The 22400-nt window shown below is 30.9% G+C and overlaps 1 protein-coding gene across 2 annotated transcripts in view; it reads left to right on the top strand.

Moving 5' to 3' along the window:
• esn (espinas) overlaps positions 1-22400 on the top strand; it is a 445040-nt gene that overhangs the window by 297462 nt on the left and 125178 nt on the right. Inside the window, exon 2 of one of the 2 annotated variants that reach the window (XM_076404259.1) lies at positions 19087-19563. The exons of the other annotated variant lie outside the window; for it this stretch is intronic. Within the exon in view, the coding sequence (XP_076260374.1) occupies positions 19097-19563 (467 nt within the window). The 5' untranslated portion in view covers positions 19087-19096. The remainder of the gene's footprint in view (positions 1-19086; positions 19564-22400) is intronic. 2 annotated transcript variants of the gene reach the window in all.

Here is a 22400-nt window from a genome sequence, read left to right as displayed (position 1 = left end):
TCATATTATCAAAATATTATTAAAGAACATGATAACCAAAGATATCACGACGTAGAAGATAAAGGGTAGATAGACGAAATGACAAAAACGTAATTATATCACTGACGGATACGCGATTCCTCAAGCAGAATCAGCTAAATACCTCCGCATACATCTCGATAGCAGGTTAAATTGGAAACATCATGTTAGACAAAACGCAGAGCAGACTTAAAGTCATATAACTCTACTGGTTAGTCGGAAAATACTCATAACTTTACCTAAAATCAAAGAGATTGGTTTATCAGTCAATCATAAGATCAATTTAGACTTACTGGCACTAAAACATCAAATTAACTAGTAATTCAAAGCACCCAACACAAAGTTCTACTATTAATTACTAATGCTTCTCGCTATATAATCGACAAAGAGACGCACAATGACCTCGAAATCAATATACGAAGTGATTTTGCCTTAAAACATGAAAAAAGGTCGCTAAATCACAGCAACGTGGAAGCAATACAGCTACTGGACAACACACCCTTGTTTAGTGTACAAATATATTCTCGAGCTTAAGTCGTCTAGTTTTATTTTAATTTGGAAACCGTACTCGTCTCGCTTGAGTATTAACGTAAGTGTAACAGAATAGTTGTAATAAATTAATTTTTAAAATAAGATTTTACTAAGCATGTCTAATGTAAGTTGTAATTAATTTAAAAAATTGATAAGCAACATGAATAGAATCTAAATTAAGTAAAAGATTACAGGTTAGTGATACAAAATAAGCGAATTATGAATGAGCTTGTTAATGATAGGGATTTATAAACGTTCGATGTCACTCATTTTCAATCTGCAGCTTGTTTTTACATTTACATATAGAGTGCCGAGAAAGAGAAAGGGCCGGGAACGCGCGAACGCCCAGCCTGACGCCCAATCGGCGATAAATCGGGCGAGTAAGGCGGCTGCCTGCCTAGCATCGGTTTCGAACGTAACTAATCGCGCCGTAGGACCTTAAAAGGTCCTCGAATCGTAAATAACCGGCGACAAATGAATAGACAGCGCTATTTCAAACCGCACGAAACCAAAAGGCAGCGGCCGGATCAGGTGGAGGCCGCGAAATTGAATAATTAGTTGTCATCCGGAGGGTATTCGGCTTTTTTCACCGCCGCCGTGAATAGAACCGGGGGATTTATTCACTGGCTGAATAAATGGCAGTCGCGGCTCGCTCTTACCCGATCTATCGGCCTCCAAATTGGAATACCTCCAAGCTCTTTTTTGTGTGCCGGAAAATAACGAGCAGTTACGTAAATGTGAAAGGCACCATAGTTTCGAGCTATCGACAGAAAGGAATGCGGTCTAATCGAAATGTTTCGCGCGAATTATAGATCAAAAAGGCACTGGAAATGTATCTATATATGTGCTTAAGTCTATTAAGTAATACATTATTCAGCATCCTGTCTTTTTACTAAATTATTGTAAATAATTAATTTTCTATTTTACAATTATTTTATATTATGTTATTTGAAGTATAAATTAGTTCAGTCCCCTTTTGATCAAAATTTAGAACATTTGTTGGAAGTGAACAAAATGTTCTGTTTAAAATTAATTGCTAGTCACTGTTTTTTTCTCTTTGTATCTGTTTTCTGTTTTTTATAGACGCATATCTTCTTATGTAGCATAGTTCGGGGAATATGGCGAGTAAGACGTGCTTTTTCGAAGAAGGAGATGTTCGGCTTTATATTTTTTTAATGTATATTCGCCGATTTCCCCTTCAATTATTGGCCGGTTTCCAAAATTCTTTTTTTATTCGAAAGAGTGCACTTCCGAGGTGGTCCCATTGCGGACCAAATCAGTATCTGTTGGAGGAAGGGGGTGAAGTCCAAGAAAATACTAAAATTTCAAAGGCACGTATAAAGTTTTCACATATTTTTTATCGAGAAGAAAAAAATTAAATCATATATTTGTTTATAATGTTATTGCTGAGCTGATGTGATGAAAAATCGGATGAAATTTAGTGTAAAAAGTTCAGTTTGCTTTTTAAGCGCTAACCTTATGATATGCGACGTCATAGAAACGAAGTAGGCAGCTGTTTGTATGGTGTAACGATTAGAATTTTTAGTTTTTTTTTGTTCTAGAATGATTGGAAAATTTGTCAGATCACCTAGACTAGGTAGTGTACCTCGAGTCATGAAGCGTTCCTTATTTTTAATTATCATTTCTTTATTGATATTTTTCCTCAAATGGTCTGCACTTTTAGTTGAGCTATCCATTGTAATACTTAATAAAATAACTGCGTAATTTATTGAGTAAATATCTAACACTATAAAGATAGAAATGAAATATTTTTAACAAAATAGTTGAACCGACTTCAAAAAATAAATACAGAACTCACTAAAAAGTATAAAATAATCAAACTGAGATTTTTAACACAAAAAAACATGATTTCAAATAAAATATGTACATAATAATCATTGTAATAACTGAATGAAAATAAACAAAAAACTTATTTAACCTATCTACTACATGTATTTTACATTCTACTATATACCCACAATTTAGCTTAATACCTACCTAAACCTATTTACCTATTTACAATATTATATTAACTACTACCAACTCATCAGTTTGAAGTCGGTACCGAGCCCAAACAATACAAAAATAATAATATAATTTTGTGATATATAATACAAAACAAAATTGAAATACCAACAAAACAAATTTAAATTAATAGAACTGTTTGGGTTATATGATATGATATGTTGCCTGGATAGGGTATGGGCTTATATTCGAAGCTAAACGTTCGTTACTAAACCCAAATTCAACAGTATAGCTTATTAGCGTTTGACGTTTTAGTTACCCAAACATAGAAATAACTCTCTTTCATAACTTTGAAGTAGTATTTCACCGACGATGTTCTTCTTGTCAACATCTGTCCACCTTTTGGATTTTTTCTATGGCCTGTAATTATTCACAAGTTGCCACTCGGCTCATACCAAACTTCTCTGTCAATTATTTTTTAGTTTGTGCTAGGTCTTCCTCCAATAACTGCTGAGTTTACGCATCTTCAAACGTTAACATTATTTGTCTTAAATGCTGAAATCACCACATTTGAATTGTCGATATCTGCCCACAAACGATGACTTTGAGCGAATTTTTTCTTTTGATGAAACAAGAAAACTAATGCGTTCAATAAATGCACGGTTTCAGGTACAAAACTCGACATTTCCAAAATGTTATAATTTTTTAACCCTGTTATTTTGATGGAACGTAACTCGTGTAGTTTCGAGATACTTATGGGTAGTGATATATGTTCAAATAACAGGAAATCAATTACCGAAAAACCTAGAATAATAATTATATATTCTAAAGATTATCAATTATTACCAACTGCAAATTTTTTCAGATTAAAAACCTCCATCTTATAAATAGTCATAAAAAGTAGCTAATATTGCAAGATTATATTGTTGATAATTTCTACTAAAAAGTAGCTTCTATTGACGAAAACTTATTTACATACCTAACAGAAAGAATTGTATGATATTTGAATTGCTTTTTACTTTCCTGAGATTTCTCAGGAAGTATCATAATCACCAAAGAAAACGTGATAAATTTGTCTGATCTTATCATATCAGCATATTTAGATATTATTAATATGTTTTATGTTGGTAATTAAACAAATAATATTTTATGTATGTAACTATCTCAATTATGTGCACTAAAATTTAGTTCTGTATACTAAAAAAATCAAATACAGAAAATGACTAGACGATAAAAACATAAACAAGTTTTCAGGTGGTTAGTATATTCATATTAATCAGAAAAATAGTTTACTCTGAACTGTCGTTATGAGATTTCAGGCATACTTTAAACAGTAGCGACAATAATCCTGATATGTGTCAGTTGTCTATAAACAATGGAATTTTCACTTTATGTGTTGTCTTCAATCACTCATTAGCGGAGCCTTATTTTTGGCAAAATTAGTTTTTTTTTATTCACATAATTCCCTTCAAGGGTGATACACTGATTATAGTGACCGTCCAACTTTTCGATACAATTTTTGTAGTACGATTTGTCCTTTGCTTCAAAATAGGCCTCAGTTTCGGTGATCATCCCTTCATTCGACGAAAGTTTCTTCCCACCGAGCATTCTTTTGAGATCTGAGAACAGGAAATAGTCGCTGGGGGACAGATCTGGAGAATACGGTGGGCGAGGAAGCAATTCGAAGCCCAACTCATGGATTTTTGTCATCGTTTTCACTGACTTGTGACACGGTACATTGTCTTGGTGAAGCAGCATTTTCTTTTTCTTCAAATGCAGCTGTTTCGGCGATTTCGTCCTTCAAACGGTCCAATAATGCTATGTAATAGTCGCTGTTGATGGTCCCTCCTTTTTCAAGGTAGTGAATGAAAAGTATTCGATGTGCATCCCACCATACAGACGCCATAACTTTGCCAATCGACTGTTGGATGACTGTCGATTAGACTTCTGAGTGAAATGGTGGAGCCATGTTTCATCCGTTGTCACATATCGATACAAAAACTCGTGTTTATTACACTTGATCATCTTCAAACACTGCCCGGAATCATCAACTCGTCGTTGTTTTTGGTCAAAAGTGAGCTCGCGCGGCACCCTCTTTGCACAGAGTTTTCTCTACCCAAATATTCGTGAATGATTTTATGCACACGTTCAGTTGATATCTTTAGAGTGTCTGTTATTTCATTCAATTTCAATTTACGGTCATTCGGGATCATTTTGTGGATTTTTTAAATGTTTTCGACGGTAACAACCTCTTTTGGGCGTCCGCTGTGTTCACCGTCTTCGGTGCTCATTTCACCACGTCTAAACTTAGCATACTAATCCTTGATGGTTGATTTTCCTGGGGACAGTGTCCGGAAACTCGCCATTAAGGCAAGTTTTTGCTGTATTTTTTCCCTTCAAAAAGCAATATTTTATCAACACGCGAAATTCCTTTTTATCCATTTTTTCACAACAACAAAAGTTGCTTCACTTAAAATGATAATTCACGAACTAATGATCCGACAGCTGTAAAATATATACACGCATCTTTTGAGGGTTAGGGCTAACTAAAAACATATGGATTTTATTCTAGTAGCGCCATCTATATGCCAGGCCGGGAACTTCTCAATTGACCTGTTATTACAATAATATTGATTATATATATAACAAAATAAACAAAATAAGTACATTTTTGTCATATACTCTGATTTAATATAAAAAGTCTATATGATGTAAAAATATCTTAAATATCCTTGAGTATCGAATGAGATAATATGTTGATTATTTTTCAATTATCTCTGAATAATTGCCATGTACGTCATATTTATATATACCCGTTTTTGAACTGACACTTATTGCTGTTGCAAGGTGTCGTGTTTTTCTTGGATCTTTATCCTATTATTTGCTCCCAGAGGCTCTTTATCTTTTACTTAAAATCACCTCTGCGAAATAATTTCCACCAGTATTCACATGTTGATATGTACATTGTAAGCTCACTGTAAATTTTAACAAGCATACGATAACTTATAGTTAGAACAGTCCTATAATTAAATTATTTATTATATAATATAAATTATTTCAGCATAGTATTTGAGCATATATTAAAAATATTGTATAAATAAGTACAATTAACACGATCGACCTTTTCATAGAAGACGCAATATAGTGATACTACTTATTCAAACAACATATATACTACAATAGTAGTGTAGTAAGATATTAAAAAAATATTGCATTTATCTTAATAAATTGTGATTTTAAGAAATACTACTAAATCAGATATTCATTAAATTAATTTAATGCATATGATTATCTATTACAACCTTACTATTTGCATATCATTACTACAAATATTTATAGAATTTAAAAGATATAAAGTTACTTAAATATCGTGTTACAAAAACTAACATATGTAAAGACATAAGAATGTATTGTTAATTTAGTCGAGTGTTAATAAAATGGATTAAATATTATAAGAAGAATTGAATAATAAACTGAGAGATCTAAAATTACTTAAATATCACGTTACAAATAATGGTAATTAAGTCTCATAATGTCAATTTTTGACTACATGTAATATTAAAATGGTGTATAGTATTCACAGCTAGAGTACAGACATGTATTATTCTAATTCGATTTCCCAATTCATGCATTTATGATAATATATTCTTATGTTCAATGTAATTAAACGGTAAAATCTAATAATGTAATAGTTCTTACTATTTAGTAATTCAACTACTCTAATTCATTCAACTACTCTAACCCAGAAACTAATTTGATTCATCTCTATGAAGTCGCACTCACTATTGCTAATCTGTTCCGCAACAATGGGTCACTCAAATTGTTCAGCTAATGTAGTTAGATATCTGCAGTAATAGTTTCATTCGGTTTTAGCAAGTCCTTCTGATTCTACTATATGCACTGTAAAATTGTATGGCCTTGAAAACTTGATCGTTTCAGTGTCGATGTGGATGATTCTCCTGGACACTCCCATAATTTTTTGCACATGGGATTATCCGCCAGTCGCAAAATATCATAGAAAATCATTACTATTTTGCCCAAGAAACAACAAAACTATGATGTGGCGGTTATTTAATAGTTAGTAGTGTGTTAGTTACTTCCAATCTTTTTATAATCCTTCCTGCAGCACTAAACGTCTAGATATAATTAATTCATGAACTGCTAAAGTGCCTAAAAATCGTTGTCTTTGAACTTTTGAGCCTGACAAATGGGATATAGTGGAGCAGCATCACCAAAAGGGCTATAAGTGTTTAATGAATTTTGATGAATGTTTCATGATTAGCGTCTCTATATGACTCTATCACTGAATAACTCAATAATACTAACAGGAAAACTGTTTAAATGTGAGTTTTAACGATTTATCTAATACCTAAAATCGGCAACGCCTAGACTGTTAAAAGCACTAGGACTAGATTATTTAAAAAAACACTTGAGGTCAAAATTATTTGAATCACTAACTTACAAACTGTTTTTTTGTGTCTTTTAAACTTACATTATTAACTTACACTGGATGAAAAAGCATCGAACAATATTACGGTCAATCGATATTACGTGCATCAACATTTTTAACTGAAGCTGTCTTCGCTAATGTAAAGGAAATGATAACGGGAAAGTAAATTGTCGCCATTGTATGAAAATGGCCAGATTTGTGAAAAGAAAACGGCTCTACTTGCATCATGATAACGCACCATCTCATAGGACTATCACTGTAAACGAATAGTCCACTCAAAACTTAATAAGCATCATTAAATAACAACTACATTCACTTCATATGACTCCGTCTGGTTTTTTTTTCAGAACTCAAATTACTATTTTAAACCAATCGTTTTCACTCAATAAAAACATTAAAAATGCCGTCAATGTCGGAAAATGACTTTAAAATGTTTAATTATTTGTTACGATTTTGATCCAAGGTGCCCATTCTGAAGACTATAGAAAAAAATTTAGATCAATAATGAATATTTTCTGTTTTGTGGGCCAATTACCAGTATTTTTTGACATAATTTATATCTTTAAATGTGAGTCGGGAACTTTACAGTCGAAATGTATATATATATATATATATATATATATATATATATATATATATATATATATATATATATATATATATATATATATGACGCTGAACACAAATATGTAGGTGATAAACAGGGGACGGAGAAAATAATATAAACACCTGACATGTACACAGTATTTATATATTTATATATTAATAAGGTGTTAAACCACCATTTACTTTTAAAACAACTGCAATTCTTCCCAGAATTGATTCGTACGGTGTCCCATTTTTGTACCAATAGCTCTGCCATTTGCTTCAGTGATGTAGAAAACTGAATTCCCACTCTCTGCTCCCCATAACGGTTTAGTTAAGTTGTGTTTTGACGACTATGCTTGTTAGAGAAGCTATTTGGCGATATTCTAACGCTCCTGACTCATTATCATCCTGCAGTATGCTCAATTAGAAGTTTATTATAGAAGATGTTGAGAGATTCTTCCAATCATCAAGTTTCAAGATTTTATGATCGTTACACTACTTCTTCTGTTATAAAGGATTTCACAATCGCAGCCCTTCCATGAATGTTCTAGCCCCTCCACATTTTTCGCAGTTTTATGTTATTTGGTCAAAATCATTTTTATTGTTCGTCTATCTATCAGCCAACTTTGGGTTTGGCCTACTATTCGTCTTCGTCGATAATATTTTACCATGTTTTGTGTATATTGTCATTATCATTTTCTTCACAGATGCTTCGAGTACTACGAATCTTCTCTCTTTCAAAATCTGAGAGATCAGACATTCCACCGATCGCTTGTTTTAACTATCACAGAACAAAGCATTTGATATACTGAAATATAACCTATAAAACTTACAACGTATGAAATAAACTAGTGTTACAAACATGCAACAAGATGTACTATATTTTGTATTGCATGGTGTTCATATTATTTTATCTACCCTGTCTATATTAAATTTAAAATGATATTTAGTAAGGTCATGACTCTGATGTGTATTAATAATGACGAAAAAAATACTCAATCGAAGCCTTGATTCAAGTTAAATCACCAAGAGATCCGATAAGCACTAACCTTATCAACGATCATTTAAATCGAACCAGAGCTCGGATCGATGAAAAAAATTGTAACTTTTTAAAAATTCATTTGCCAGCGACTAATAACAAATTATAGCCGGAGCCTTACATCGCGAGATCATTAATCATCAGATCTCACGTACAAGAGCGACGTCATTCTTTTCGGGTGGTACCTCTTTGGTTGTATTCGACCTTCTCGGTTACGTATTTGGCAACGGCATTCAGATGTTTTCCTGCTTCAGCGTGTTCATTAATAAAACTGACGACCGGCGCAGGAAGGTGTTGTTGGTGTTTGGTTTATATAATGGTGCTTAAATCATTTTGGTGTTGAGGAATTCCAGGATGCAGTGAAGAAATTTCTATAAAATTACTTTTAAAATAACTTCAGGTCTGAAATCGGTAATAATTTTCACAAAAAGAGTCAGAGAGTAAAAGAGTAAGAGAAAGTTGGCTCAAAGCAAGTATATCATCCTTCAAATCCTTATAATTAAATCTATGATAGTTATTTAGTTATTATAAAATCAGTACGACTTTGACATATGCAACATTTGATATTAAAGAAATTGAATCAGAAAAATGTAAAAATTCTCATTTTGAATAACAAGTTGCCTGAAAAACACTGAAATAGTCCAAAATGTTTTCATTTTATCATCTTTCTAATTCAAGTCCCACAAATCTCAAAAGCAATCTGACTTATGAATCCATGGAACTGAAAATGTCTTTCAAAGTATCTATAATAATCTACCAAAGCTTAATAAAACCCATATACAGGGGATGACCAAAATAAGATGAACGCCTGACATACACACAATGTTTACATATTAATAACTTGTTGGGCCACTATTTGCTTTTAAAAGAGCTAAAATTCCTCGCATAATATATTTCTAGAGTGTTAATAAAATGGATTAAATATCATAAGAGGAATAATAAATAGAGGGGTCTAAAATTACTTAAATAACACGTTACAAATAATGGTATTTGAGTCCCAAAATGTAAATATTTTACAACATGTAAAGTTAAGATTTTGTCTAGAATTCACAGCTAAATACCGAAATTTATTACTCTCATTTGATTTTAAAATTCCTGAATTTATGATAAAATATTCTCATGTTGTATGAAATAAAAGAGTAAAATATAATAATCTAATAGTTCTTGGAATTTAGTAACATTCATTCAGCTACTATACCGTAGAAACTAATTTGATTCATCTCCATGAATTCGCACTCGTTATTGCTAATCTGTTCTGCAACAATATGTCGTTCAGTTTGTTCAGCTAACGTCGGTAAATATCTGCAGTAACAGTTTCACTCAATTTTAGCGGCTCTTTGTGAACCCACCATATGTAGAGTAAAACTTGAATATTTCGCTTCAGGGTCCCATGAGTTGTTGTACATTCGGATTTCGTAGATTCGCTTTTCATCACTAGTCACAAAATATTACAGAAAATTCTTGTTTTTTCTTAGGAAACAACAAAACCATGATGTTGTATTGGTTCGAAATTACATTTTCGGTATATTCGTGTGGTAGTTACTTTCTATCTTATAAACCTTTCCTATAGACGTTTAAGTATGGATATAGTTGATTCATCAGTTGTTAAGGTGCCTAAAATTACTTAGGCGCTGCAGCCGGGTTTTCCATCCAATAAATCTTATAATTAATTGTCTTCGAACTTGTTGTGATCTCTAGACCGTTTTTGTAATTGAGATCAAAGTCACCACTTTCAAATATTTAATACAACGGACAAATGGGATCTGATGAAGCACCATCAGCATAAGGTCTAAAAGAGTTTAATGAGATCCGGCAGTACATTTCTTCAAATAAAACAAAAATAAATAACACTGACGACCGTCGCAGGAAGGTGTTTGTTGGTGTTCGGTTTCTACAGTTTTGCTTAAATTATTTTGGTATTCCATGATGGAGTGAAGAAATTTCTAGAAAATTATTTTTAGTTTCAACTGAGTGGATATATAGCTGTAGCGTTTCAAATTTGAAATCGGTAATAATTTTGACAGAAAGAGTAAGAGAAAGTTGGCTCTGAAAAAAAAGAACTTATTTTATTTTTATTTTTATTTTTGTTTTTTTTTAGCCCCTTATAATCAAATATATGAAATAGTTATTCCGTTGTTATAAAATCAGTTTAACTTTGACATAAACGACATTTGATTTGAAAATATTAAATAACAAAAATGTAAAAATTATCATTTTGACTAACAAGTTGCCTCAAAACAAAGCAAAATAAGATGAACATTTAACATATACGCAATGTTAATTTAATAAGATATTGAACCACTATTTTGCATTTAAAACAGCTACAATTCTTCGCGTAATAGATTTGTAGGGTGCCTGGATAGTTTCCAGCGGAATGTTGAAATATAGCCTATACAATCTATAACGAAACCGCCCCCATACGTAGTTTAAGAAAATATACTGTCCTGATTATAGGCATCATTTGGAGGTACCTACAACACACCTTTCTATTCAGGCTAACTAGAACCTAGAAGACTTAGCATATAAATGTAGCAATACAATTTTGAATTTTTTGATTTTTCATATATTTGGAATTTTTGCCATTTCCCTATGAAATAATTTTCCTTTAGACTTTATTTTAATTCTCGTTTTTCATTTTTAGCTCTATTTTTACGGATAGGGATATAAAAAGCCGAACTGAACTGATATTTTCGTCTTTTGTCATAAGGTCTTTTTACAACGCTGACCTTTTTTGGTATTTTTAAACAACTATGAACTTAAAATATGGAAAAGTTGGTTGGCACCAGTTAAAAAAGAAACATTGTTGCCAAAAGAAGCTACTAGAAAATTAGATATATATATATATATATATATATATACATATATATATATATATATATATATATATATATATATATATATATATATATATATATATATATATATGTATATATGTATATATATATATATATATATATATGTACATATATATATATATATATATATATATATATATATATATGTATATATATATATGTATATATATATATATATATATATATATATGTATATATATATATATATATATATATATATATATATATATATATATATATATATATATATAATTTTAAAAATTATAATTATAAGTCATTAGCAAATGAAGATATTGAAATAACTTCTTTAAATTAATTTTTAATTAGGATGTATAACAGACACGAAATTTTACAGTTACATAAACATAATACTTAGGTGAAAAACATGAATAATTCTTGTGTACATTTGCCGAGACAATGAATATATGATTATATAAGAACCTTCAATATTTTCAGGCGAGTTACTGTTTAAAATACATCTGACTAATTGACTAAAACCATAATTTTAAAATTGCAAGGTAAACATGAAAATGCTAACACAAATATTTAAACATACATCGAATACTCATAAACATAGCACATTGAATTTATAATGCAATTAAAAAAGTGTATATAAATTTTGAATATCAATAATTTATATTTATAAAAATATTTAACTATTTGTTCAAGATTGTATATTAACATTATTAATATGAAATTCGATGTTAACTAAAAATATTAAACCAGGTGTATAAAAACTATTTATATGAAATATGTTTATATGAAATCCTTTATATTTTTTATTTTATCTTGATTTTATAAAGTACAATAACATTTTTCAGGCCTATTTACATAAATTAGATTTATTAAAGGGCCAGGTTTGGGAGCTTTGCAGGGTTTGGAGTTAATAGGGTTGTTCAAACATAACAGAGTTTTGTACTTGAGTTTATATGAGTGGGGATGCATGTAGAATTGATAAATAAGTGTTAATATATTTGCGTAACAGTATTACTAGTTGCTACGTTATTATTACTGAAAACAATTTTTTAGATTTAGAACACGAATATAAAATAAATTGATTGAAATTTTTTAATCAATTGACTCTGAAAATTGAAAATACTCTTTTAGATTTTTGTGAAGATTCCAATATTTTATTATAAGCTAATGAAAATGAAAAGCGTGCTCATACGGTGACAATACATTCTACATTCAATACAATACGATATTAAAACTCTTATGAGGAACCTTTGGATAAATGCAAAACGACCAGTCTTCAAATGGGTGTAGACGAGGAGATTGAAAATTTACTTTCTTAACCTCCTACAGGAAATTAACTATCTAGGTTTAATTTTGTTTAGAAAATTGTGCAGTAACATGATAAGCAAATATTCGTCCAAGCGTCCAATTTAATAAATTTATTTCAGTGGGTTATAATATTTCAACTGTTATATCAGATATCTAGTAACACAAAGTTGTTCTATGAGTAGGTTAGAATGCTTTTTTGATAAATCATGATTTTCAGCAACTGTTATGAATAATAGCGTAAAGTTGAAACGTGACAATCTATATATAGTATACGAAAGAGCGACCACAATTTCGAGAAGTATCTTGAATATATGATTTTGTTGATTCTAGTATCTCAAGAGTTTCAAAAATATGTACCATCTTGTTCACTTTTGTAACATTCTTGTTCTTTTCCTAACAAGTGGTAAAAATTTAATATAATTGGAGTATATCTAACATTTTCAAATTATTTCCCTGCGTCATAAGGTTTAGGGTGTTTTATAGATATATTAAGTATTGATCGAAATAAATGCGATCGTCTATAACATTTTCTTATTACACCCTCTCGAACTTAACAAAGACATAAGGGACAATTCAGTCACAATTTTATATAAACATATATTTAGCTCTAGATTAAAATTCAATCAAGACGCCAAATATGTCATCAAATCTGTTTTCTTTATATCTGAACAACTTGTATAATAACTCATAAATATTTAGTCTTAGCTTCTCAATTGAACATAAAATGTCTTAGTTAGTTAGTAAAATGAAGTTACATTTTACACAGTTGTTTTACGTAGTTTTTCTGTTTATATTGAACTCGTATTTGCAATTTCCACTTCTACATGTTCTAAACCAATATTAATATCATTTATACAATATATTTTTATATCAAATTATTTTTTCTTCATAAATGTTAATTGAACGATGTCTTTCTATGTCATTTTGCTTTTGGTTAAAAAATAATCTACGGTGATTCATTCAGTTTTCTGTCTAATCTCCTTTAATCTCAACTGGTTCTTCTGGTGGTATTCTGGCTAGGTCTATTATTTTCAGAAGTTTTAGCCTTGAAATCTGTGAGAATACTCATCTATGGCCTTCTTAACTTCTTCAATGGATATGAAGAGTTTCCAAGAAAAAAAAAACGTACATCAAATCTCGCAGCTTTCTCATCGCTGGCACATCCTGGTGCACAGGTGCATAATACTGGTAGAAAATGACTATTTTCTTCTTCAAGCTTGACCCCTTTTCGCGAATTTTGTCACCCAGCTCTCTGCCATTTAGCTTTTTCCAAATAATCAATTAGCAGAATCGATAACCCTACAGCCCCAACTATTACTTCCAGATAGTCTATCGCCTATCGGCTACTACTCGCCTATCGTCCAATACATTGTTGTATATACTACTCTAACCAAAACAACAATCAATGCACGTAATGAAAATTTATGGCCTTGGCGCATCGCAATGTTGCCGCATCAAACTGGACTCTGGGTTTACAGAGTTTCCCAGTTTAAAATTTCTAATTATTATGACTAAACGTTTTGAATAATGTTATAGACATTTGACAACAGGGTTGAAATGTCTGTTTTTCACTAGGGTAAAATGAGAAGGGAAAATCCGTTTTATGGAAAGGACGATATCATATTTCTGTGTTTTCCAGTGTGATTTCACGTATACCCAACCAGAAAACATAAGAGTTTGCTGTATCAGATCTAAAACTATTCACCTTAACCCTTAATTTTCCATTCTTATAATTTTCACCCTTAATTTGTGGCAGGATGTATAAGAAACGCACTTTATATTTGTAATAATCAATAACTAAATTAGATTAAAAAGTATGTAAATCACAAAATCGCAAAAACAATTTAGTTACAATTGAAATAATTAATACATAAATAAAGGATTAAAATTTACATATCACATATAACATGTTTTATAATAACGTTAATAGTAGTAAAATTAATTAATATGTAATAGATTATCTCCAACGGAACATCTGAGAGGAAGAGAAACAGTTGTACCAGTCCATTTGAATGGAAAATAACAATAAGAACATGTAAATATTTCGAACTAAGCCGGATCAACCCCAATCAGCCTTAAGTTTTACATAAAACAGACCGTGTTATTTCCGACAACAACCTAATGCTTCTAGTAGACGTTTTAGTGCTTCAGACTGGCTAGCAAACAAATCGATCCATTAAACGATGACTCTAATTCAATCAGATCGGCCATAGCCGAGATCACCTTAATTTCAATTTCAAATCAGAACCATTAATCCGGTTTAATGTAATGGTCGGGTGACAGGACACTGTAGCAGTATCTTTCAAAATATCTTTCAAAAATTGATATATCAATTAGTAATTTATACGATGAATATATATTATATGTTTAATGTGTGTGAATCAGTCGGCAAATAGTTTTTTTGGAATAGTTTTCGGACAAATTAGATTTCGGAAATGTTTTCAAATAACTTTGCACTAATTATCTGATGTTTCTGAATATTTTTGAATTAACATGATATCTAAAATATATCGAATATACATCTAAGCATCTAATGATGGGGTTAGTTGTAATTCATTTATATTCACAGCTTTGTTGTTTTGGTTGACATTTATTTTGACATATTGTGCTGAATATGTTTCAATAATAACTTTCATATTCACTCTGAGTCTGTTAAAAATTGATACATCAATTAGTAAATTATACTATGAATATAAATTATATGTTTAATGTGCGCCAAACAGTTTTTTTTGGAATAGATTTCATACAAATTAATCTAATTAATTAATCTAATTTGTATGAAATCTATTCCAAAAAAACTGTTTGGCGACTGATTCACACACATTAAACATACAACTTATATTCATATTCATAGTATATATATATATATATATATATATATATATATATATATATATATATATATACTTTTCCAGCAATACGTATGCTTATTTTAAAGTTTTATATCTGCAAGTTATAAATGAAGATTAATTTCAGTTGTTTAAAATATATTTTTACCAGTTCCTTTAAAAATACTTTATTTAAATATTATTTAAATAAAATACATAGTTTTAACACCATATATTATTATGAATAATGTTCCGTTCATCAAGTTGCACTTTTGTTTACATTAATTTTGAATGTGCCTTGGAATGTCCATTCAATTTTAATATTTACGTAGCCTTCTATTCTTAACGCAATACTCTGCAAAAAGGTGTTTGATATTGGATATTCAACTATGAAATACCTCTTCTGCTAATAAATTGTTGTTAGACTTTCATCACTTCCACGTTTACACTTCAGCTTAAATGTATTCCCATTATATTTATATAATTTTCTTACTACATAAACCCATAACAGCATAATTAATAAAATATTTTTTTATGAAGAATAATCAAATATAAATCTCACATTTATTCATAAAATATTCAGATCTTTAAAATTTTATTAGCCTGGCGTGAAGTTTTTTTACTATCTATATTTCCATATTGTCCATATCTATATTACTATATAATACATTTCGTTGGCAATATCCATCTACTGTTAGAAACTGTGATGACAACATATGTGTACATAAATTAAAGTTGTTTCAATTAATCTTCAGAGAAAAAATGTTTATTTCGACAACCCGCCAACTTGATGTAATTTTACACTTTATTATATGCAAATTTAGAAGATAAAATTGATATAAATATATTTGCCTAATGGAGTAGCAACCTTAACTGGCTATATGAGATTAAAAAAGTTTAAATAAAATATTTGAAAATAAAACTGATGAAATTATTTGATTTTCATCTTTTAAGTCAAAACGTCAGTTAACTGGATCAAATTTGTTTTTTCTGACAGATAAATAAAATAAATCTTACCATATTAATATTTTGTTTAAAAACAGAATTAGTGATAGATAATCGATCAGGAACAACATGGTAACATTTAAAACAATTTATATCTTAAGTGTAAAATGGCAGGAACTGTTCGAAACGCCTTATATCGTCTACCTCGTTAAATTTACCCGGCCGCCTTAAGGAACTCGTGCTGAAAACAGACGCAAATATCTGAATAACGCCTTGTGTGTAACACTCTTGATCTACACCTACTAATAACCGATACAGTTAAGAGAAATAAACAGTTATCCAAGGAAACCGAGAGAAAAAATGTATTATAATTAATTCGATACTTGTCGTCATGCTTTAATTAATGACTCCGGGATGATATTGCGTATAAGAGCAAAATTATATTTTATTATTATGACATACATGCTATGTCGACGAATGATGATTTCACCGCATCGGCCTACGCGATTTTTGCGCATTCATAATGTTTCAATCTAAACCAGTCACAATCTAATAAAAAGACGTATTAAAGTAGTTCTTAATAATCACGTTAGAATATCAGCAACCGTCCATTTTTTACAACATAATGCGACAAAATTCGCTTCATTAAATTATACGTAAACGAAGCGTAAACTGTGACATTTTTTCGATGGTTTGGTGCAGTTTTTAGCGATATTTCAAAAACCACTAGATCTCAGATGGTATTACTTCTTGGATGTTTAAAAGAACCTCAATATATAATATTATTAGGTTTTTGCATGTATTTTAGACAACGATATCTATAGATGAAAATGTGAAGTATCCCAATAAAAGCTGTTAAACAACCTAACCTAACTTTTAAATTCGATAGATTCGACTTTACAATATATAAAATAACAATTTTCCATTTATTATTATTAAGTTACTCAGTGTACACAGTGAACATCAGTGTACACTTAAAATTGCATTTTTAACTTAATCATTACTTTTGTAATATGATTTGAATATTTTCCGCTGAAGCTCATCAAAACTTATGGTTATGCTTCTCCGTTTTATCCCAATTGTCGGGTATTGATGTCAATGAGAAAGAACGATCTGAAGCACTAATAAAATTCGAATACATTCAATTGCAAGACTTAATGGATGCAAATCCACAACATCACTATACATATTAAGATTTTCAACTGTAGTTACAATGGTTCACATATCTTTAAAAATAAATTCTCAATGAGAAACCCACACAATCTGAATAACTTCGAGTTTAATGATGTTAGGTTATTCTATCAGTGTCGAAGCCTAATTGTCAAATAAGTGCTCCAAAAAACCGGATTTGTCTTCATTGTAATACTTTCTTTCTTCCATATGCACCATCATCATCACAAAAGGATTATCTCTTGTCTATCTTATCTCTTGTTTTAGCCAATTTAGCTCATTATGCCGGCTGCCGAAGCTATGTACCTCTTCCGTATTCATGATTCCAAATAATTATATTTAGTTTTACCCAATATCAGTATCGGTAACCAAATTCTTGTCAATCGTTGCTTTGGTGATGTTTCCATTTTGTATCAATGAGTATTACATTATATTTAGGTAATATCAAATCTATAAGGCAATCAAGTAGTTAAACCCAGTATATATTTACAAATTCTTTTGATTTTCTCCTTTAAGGCTCATTCATTTAGAAATCAAAAGAATATATCCCCAGCCTAAGCTTTGCGTCATTCCCACAATCCTCCAAGGACTTTTCTTAACCAAGACCTCGAAGATATATGATATATAAATCCGGGTCTCGGTTCGCAGAGACACTCTAAAGAGTTTCTAAAATTGAAAACGCATTGAAAATGTTTATAGCACATTCAGAATTTAATTAGATAGAATTAGAATTCTCAAGATAGTTAATATATGAAAGAGAATGAAAATACTTAAAATTATATGATAGAAACGCAATCTAAAATCAAGAGATTAATAGTCTTAAATAAATAAATTTGTATATAAATACAAGAGGTAATACACGATGACTACGGCAGGTATGACAAAGTTTTATAAGTTTAATTGCCAGCTTTTCGCTTCTTTTAAAAAGAGGAACCAAGTACTCACGTGTTTTCATTGATATAGAATATTCCTCATATGTTTCACAGAACAATTGATATCCATCAGCTGCACTTTTTCTCAAAAATTAATTGCTGCATAAAGATTAACATGATTACGACACAAAAAACCGTAATGACATATAGTGGTTTTTGCGTTTTTTATCACATCTTACAAGTTACGTACGTTAAGTACGTTTTTGAAGAACCAAATTGAATTAATAATTTTATTGATTACAAATTGTAAATTTTTATAAAACATGATTATAGTAAATAATTCAGTGTTTTAGTAGTTAAATTATTTATAATATATTACGATAGTATCCACTTTTAAATTTTACTTGTATTAATGCGTTTTAATCATAACTAATTATTAATCTTGAAGCCTTATATAAATATATAAAGTTACTGATTTGCATCTGTCGAGTTCCTGTAAATTTTACAATGGATATATCTCCAATCACGTCCACTGATACAGGTTTGAGATAATGTTGACGCAAACTCCCAAGAAAATGGCTACTGCAACCATCCCACCACCAGCAAAGCGCGAGGCAGCATCCACGGCGAACGTCCTTATGTGCAAACAGTGGTGGAAAGTTTGTTGGATGTACGGCGATCAAGAAAAATACTACCGTCAATTGTACGGCCGCCAAAAGAACTCTGATGCTCAGAAAAACGTTTATCCGAGAAGCAACGACGACAAACTGGAACAGAAATCCGCACCACACGTCTCCAATTCTCCATATAACTCCAAAACCACCGACTGGGCCGTGCAATTTTACCAGAGCAGTCGGTTGTTCGACGATACCCCGCCTCCACAAGGACCAGGTAGCATCGGTACCAACCCTGTCAATACAAGAACGAACAAACAGTCTAGAGAAACTGGTTTGAATCGGAGCTTCAGCTTCGAGGAAGTTCGAGTGCCATCATCATTGGACCTGGACGTGACAGACGAGTAAGTCTTATTTTAATGCTTACAATATAATAATATATCTACAATACACATTAATCTACAAAAATAAGTGTACAAGGTTTGGAAATGTTTTGATCAAAAGGACTATTTTCTCTTTTACATATATAAAATTTACTCTCATTTTATTTCTGTAGGTAGTGTTAGTAACGTAGAATGATCAGTAAATATAAGTCACTGTGTACGTATTCTGATAATTTTTAAATTTAAAAAGGAACTTATTGACAAACGTTGCTGCAATACCATCTAACTAGATATACAAAAATAAATTGCTACTCGTTAGTCTTGCTAAAACTCAAGAATGGTTGGCCCATATTCACTAATTTTGGTTTTAAAATATTTGTAGAAGTCCAGAAAGAGTTTATATGGTGAGAAACTATGGAATCATTGCGAGAAAGCTATAAAAACAACAATTATATGTTCTCATACAAAGTGCCACTGCCATTGTCATCAATAGTTTCGTTATTACCAAGGATCGACATGTCTCTTGGTTGTCGGAAATTTATTTTGTGATTAAAATTGTTTTAACGCTGATTAAAACTATCGGCCACTATTACTAAAACCCCATTAGAATATATAATATATTAAATATTGAAGATAATTTCTGGGTAGTGACCGTTTAATACTTTACAACGATTTATATTTCATCAAAATGTAGGTATTTTTTAAAGGTATATCTTGCTTGTGGAACGCATAATGTATTGTATATTTTTTTTGCATTAAAATTTGTATCAGAAATTAGTTAACAAAATCTTAAACAATTCCAGATATTTAGACAAATTTATCACTTACTAGAAGCTCTATTACCATTACTAGACGGTAACAAGTTTACCATAAATTTATTTCGTGGACCATCGATATGCGCAAATTGATAAGCGTTTGCTAGATAGATACAGGATATACGAAATTCGCCATTAGGTCAGTCATTAACAAAGAAAACTCTTTTTTTTTTCTTCAAAATTGGCTTTATTCATCAACGTAATATCCATCAAGAGCAACACAATTATTCCAGCGCCACTCTAACATTTCAGTACCACTATTGTAGAACGATTTTGCCTCAAAATAGACCTCAGCGTTTCAGCCATAACCTCTCCATTTGAGCGAAGTTTCTTACCGGTAATGCTCCCCAATTTTGAAGTCTGCGAACAGCCATTATTCGCTAGGAGCCAAATTTGGCGTATACAGTGGATGTGGAAGCAATTCGAAGTGTACTTCATGTAGTTTTGCCATTGTTTTGATTGACTTGTGACACGGTGCGTTGTCTTGATGAATAAACATATTTTCTTTGCAATTTCAGCCTTCAAACGCTCCAATAACGCTATATAATATACACTATTGACAGTATTTCCTTTCTCAAGATATTCGATGTATATTACACCACGCACATCCCAAAATACGGAAGCCATAAGCTTTTCAGCTAACTATAGTGCTTTCAAGCACTTGGACGAAGTTCACTAGTTGCTGTCCACTCAGATGTCAATCGTTTTAATTCCAAAGTGAAGTGATGAATGCATGTTTCATCTATAGTCATATGTCGACGTAAAAATTTCAGTTTGTTAATTTTAAACATGGCCAAACAATGTTCAGAATCATCAACACGTTTTTGTTTTTTGTAAGCAGTGATTAAATGGTTGCCTCTTAGTTGGCGCAGCGGTAAAGGCGATAGGACGGTACTCTTACTGTTATAGTATAAAATCCGAAAAGAAAAATTATCCCAGTCACCCCAGTAACCAGGCTGAGTAAAAGTGGATGTCTCCTGTGTCCGGTCCAGATCAAAATTAATAGTTAAAAAGGAGACTCTAAAACAAACAAGAAAAGAGCTTTCCAATAGTAAAATGATCATACAATATAAAACCAACACATTCTTTTGATATATTTATGTTAGCTAACTCACGCAATTTTTGATTATTCGAAACGATTTTGTGGACTGTTTTGATGTTGAAGTGTTACCACCTCATTTGTACGTCCACTGCGTTCTGCATCATCGGTATCTCTACACTAAGTCAGCAAATCAACATTTTGTTGTTGTGTCTGATGGAGCAGAGTCCTTATAAAGCTAATCAAGCCATTGCTTCGCTTTAACGATATTTTATCAACAAGAACCAGTGTAAAATTAAAATTGTTGGTCTTTTTTACAACAATGTGGCGTTTGATTTGTTCAACTAACGTCAGCGGACACCTACAGTAATAGTTTCATTTGGTTTTAGCAGCCAATGTATTTACTAATTTTACTAAAGACTAGACTGGCTTCACTGTTATCTAAACAGAAAAGGAAACATTATGTTTAAGCAAAAATATCATTTTAGTGTTTACATTGGTTCTCAGTCTTTTCTGCTCATCTCTTCTTTAACCAATAACCTCAACACGCATTTCAGGTAACAACAATGTTATTTTCACGTTTTCTTGAACTACTCCATGTGCTCATTTCATCAATAGTAAATATCATCAATATACATATCATATATCAATTAATATACTTTCTTTATAACAACATAAGATTTGCTTAACTTTAAAGTAACATTTACTCACGCATTTCCTGCCTTTGTATGTGTCGGAGCTTATCAGGAGTAGTTCATTGATAACTCAAAAATGTCGAATACAATATAATTAAATGACATTTCTCTTCTATTCAGTCATGTTAAAAATTCTAAATAAAGCTATAATTACCAGATGATTTTTTCTTTCTGTGCAAGTTCTCTTTGCAGTATTGAGTAACATAAATCCACTCGACTATTTATAAAGTAAAAACTTGGTTCATATTGGTATTTCAGAAAGCATTAAATTCCTTATGAAACTGTATTAGAACATATAAATAGGTGACT

This window comes from Rhynchophorus ferrugineus, unplaced genomic scaffold (assembly GCF_030347505.1).
Source record: "Rhynchophorus ferrugineus isolate W39M unplaced genomic scaffold, kcgeb_rfMv2 rfM4, whole genome shotgun sequence".
NCBI lineage: Eukaryota > Metazoa > Arthropoda > Insecta > Coleoptera > Curculionidae > Rhynchophorus > Rhynchophorus ferrugineus.
The sequence above is the reverse complement of the archived record's forward strand: the minus strand, read 5'-3'. Positions and strand labels throughout refer to the sequence as shown.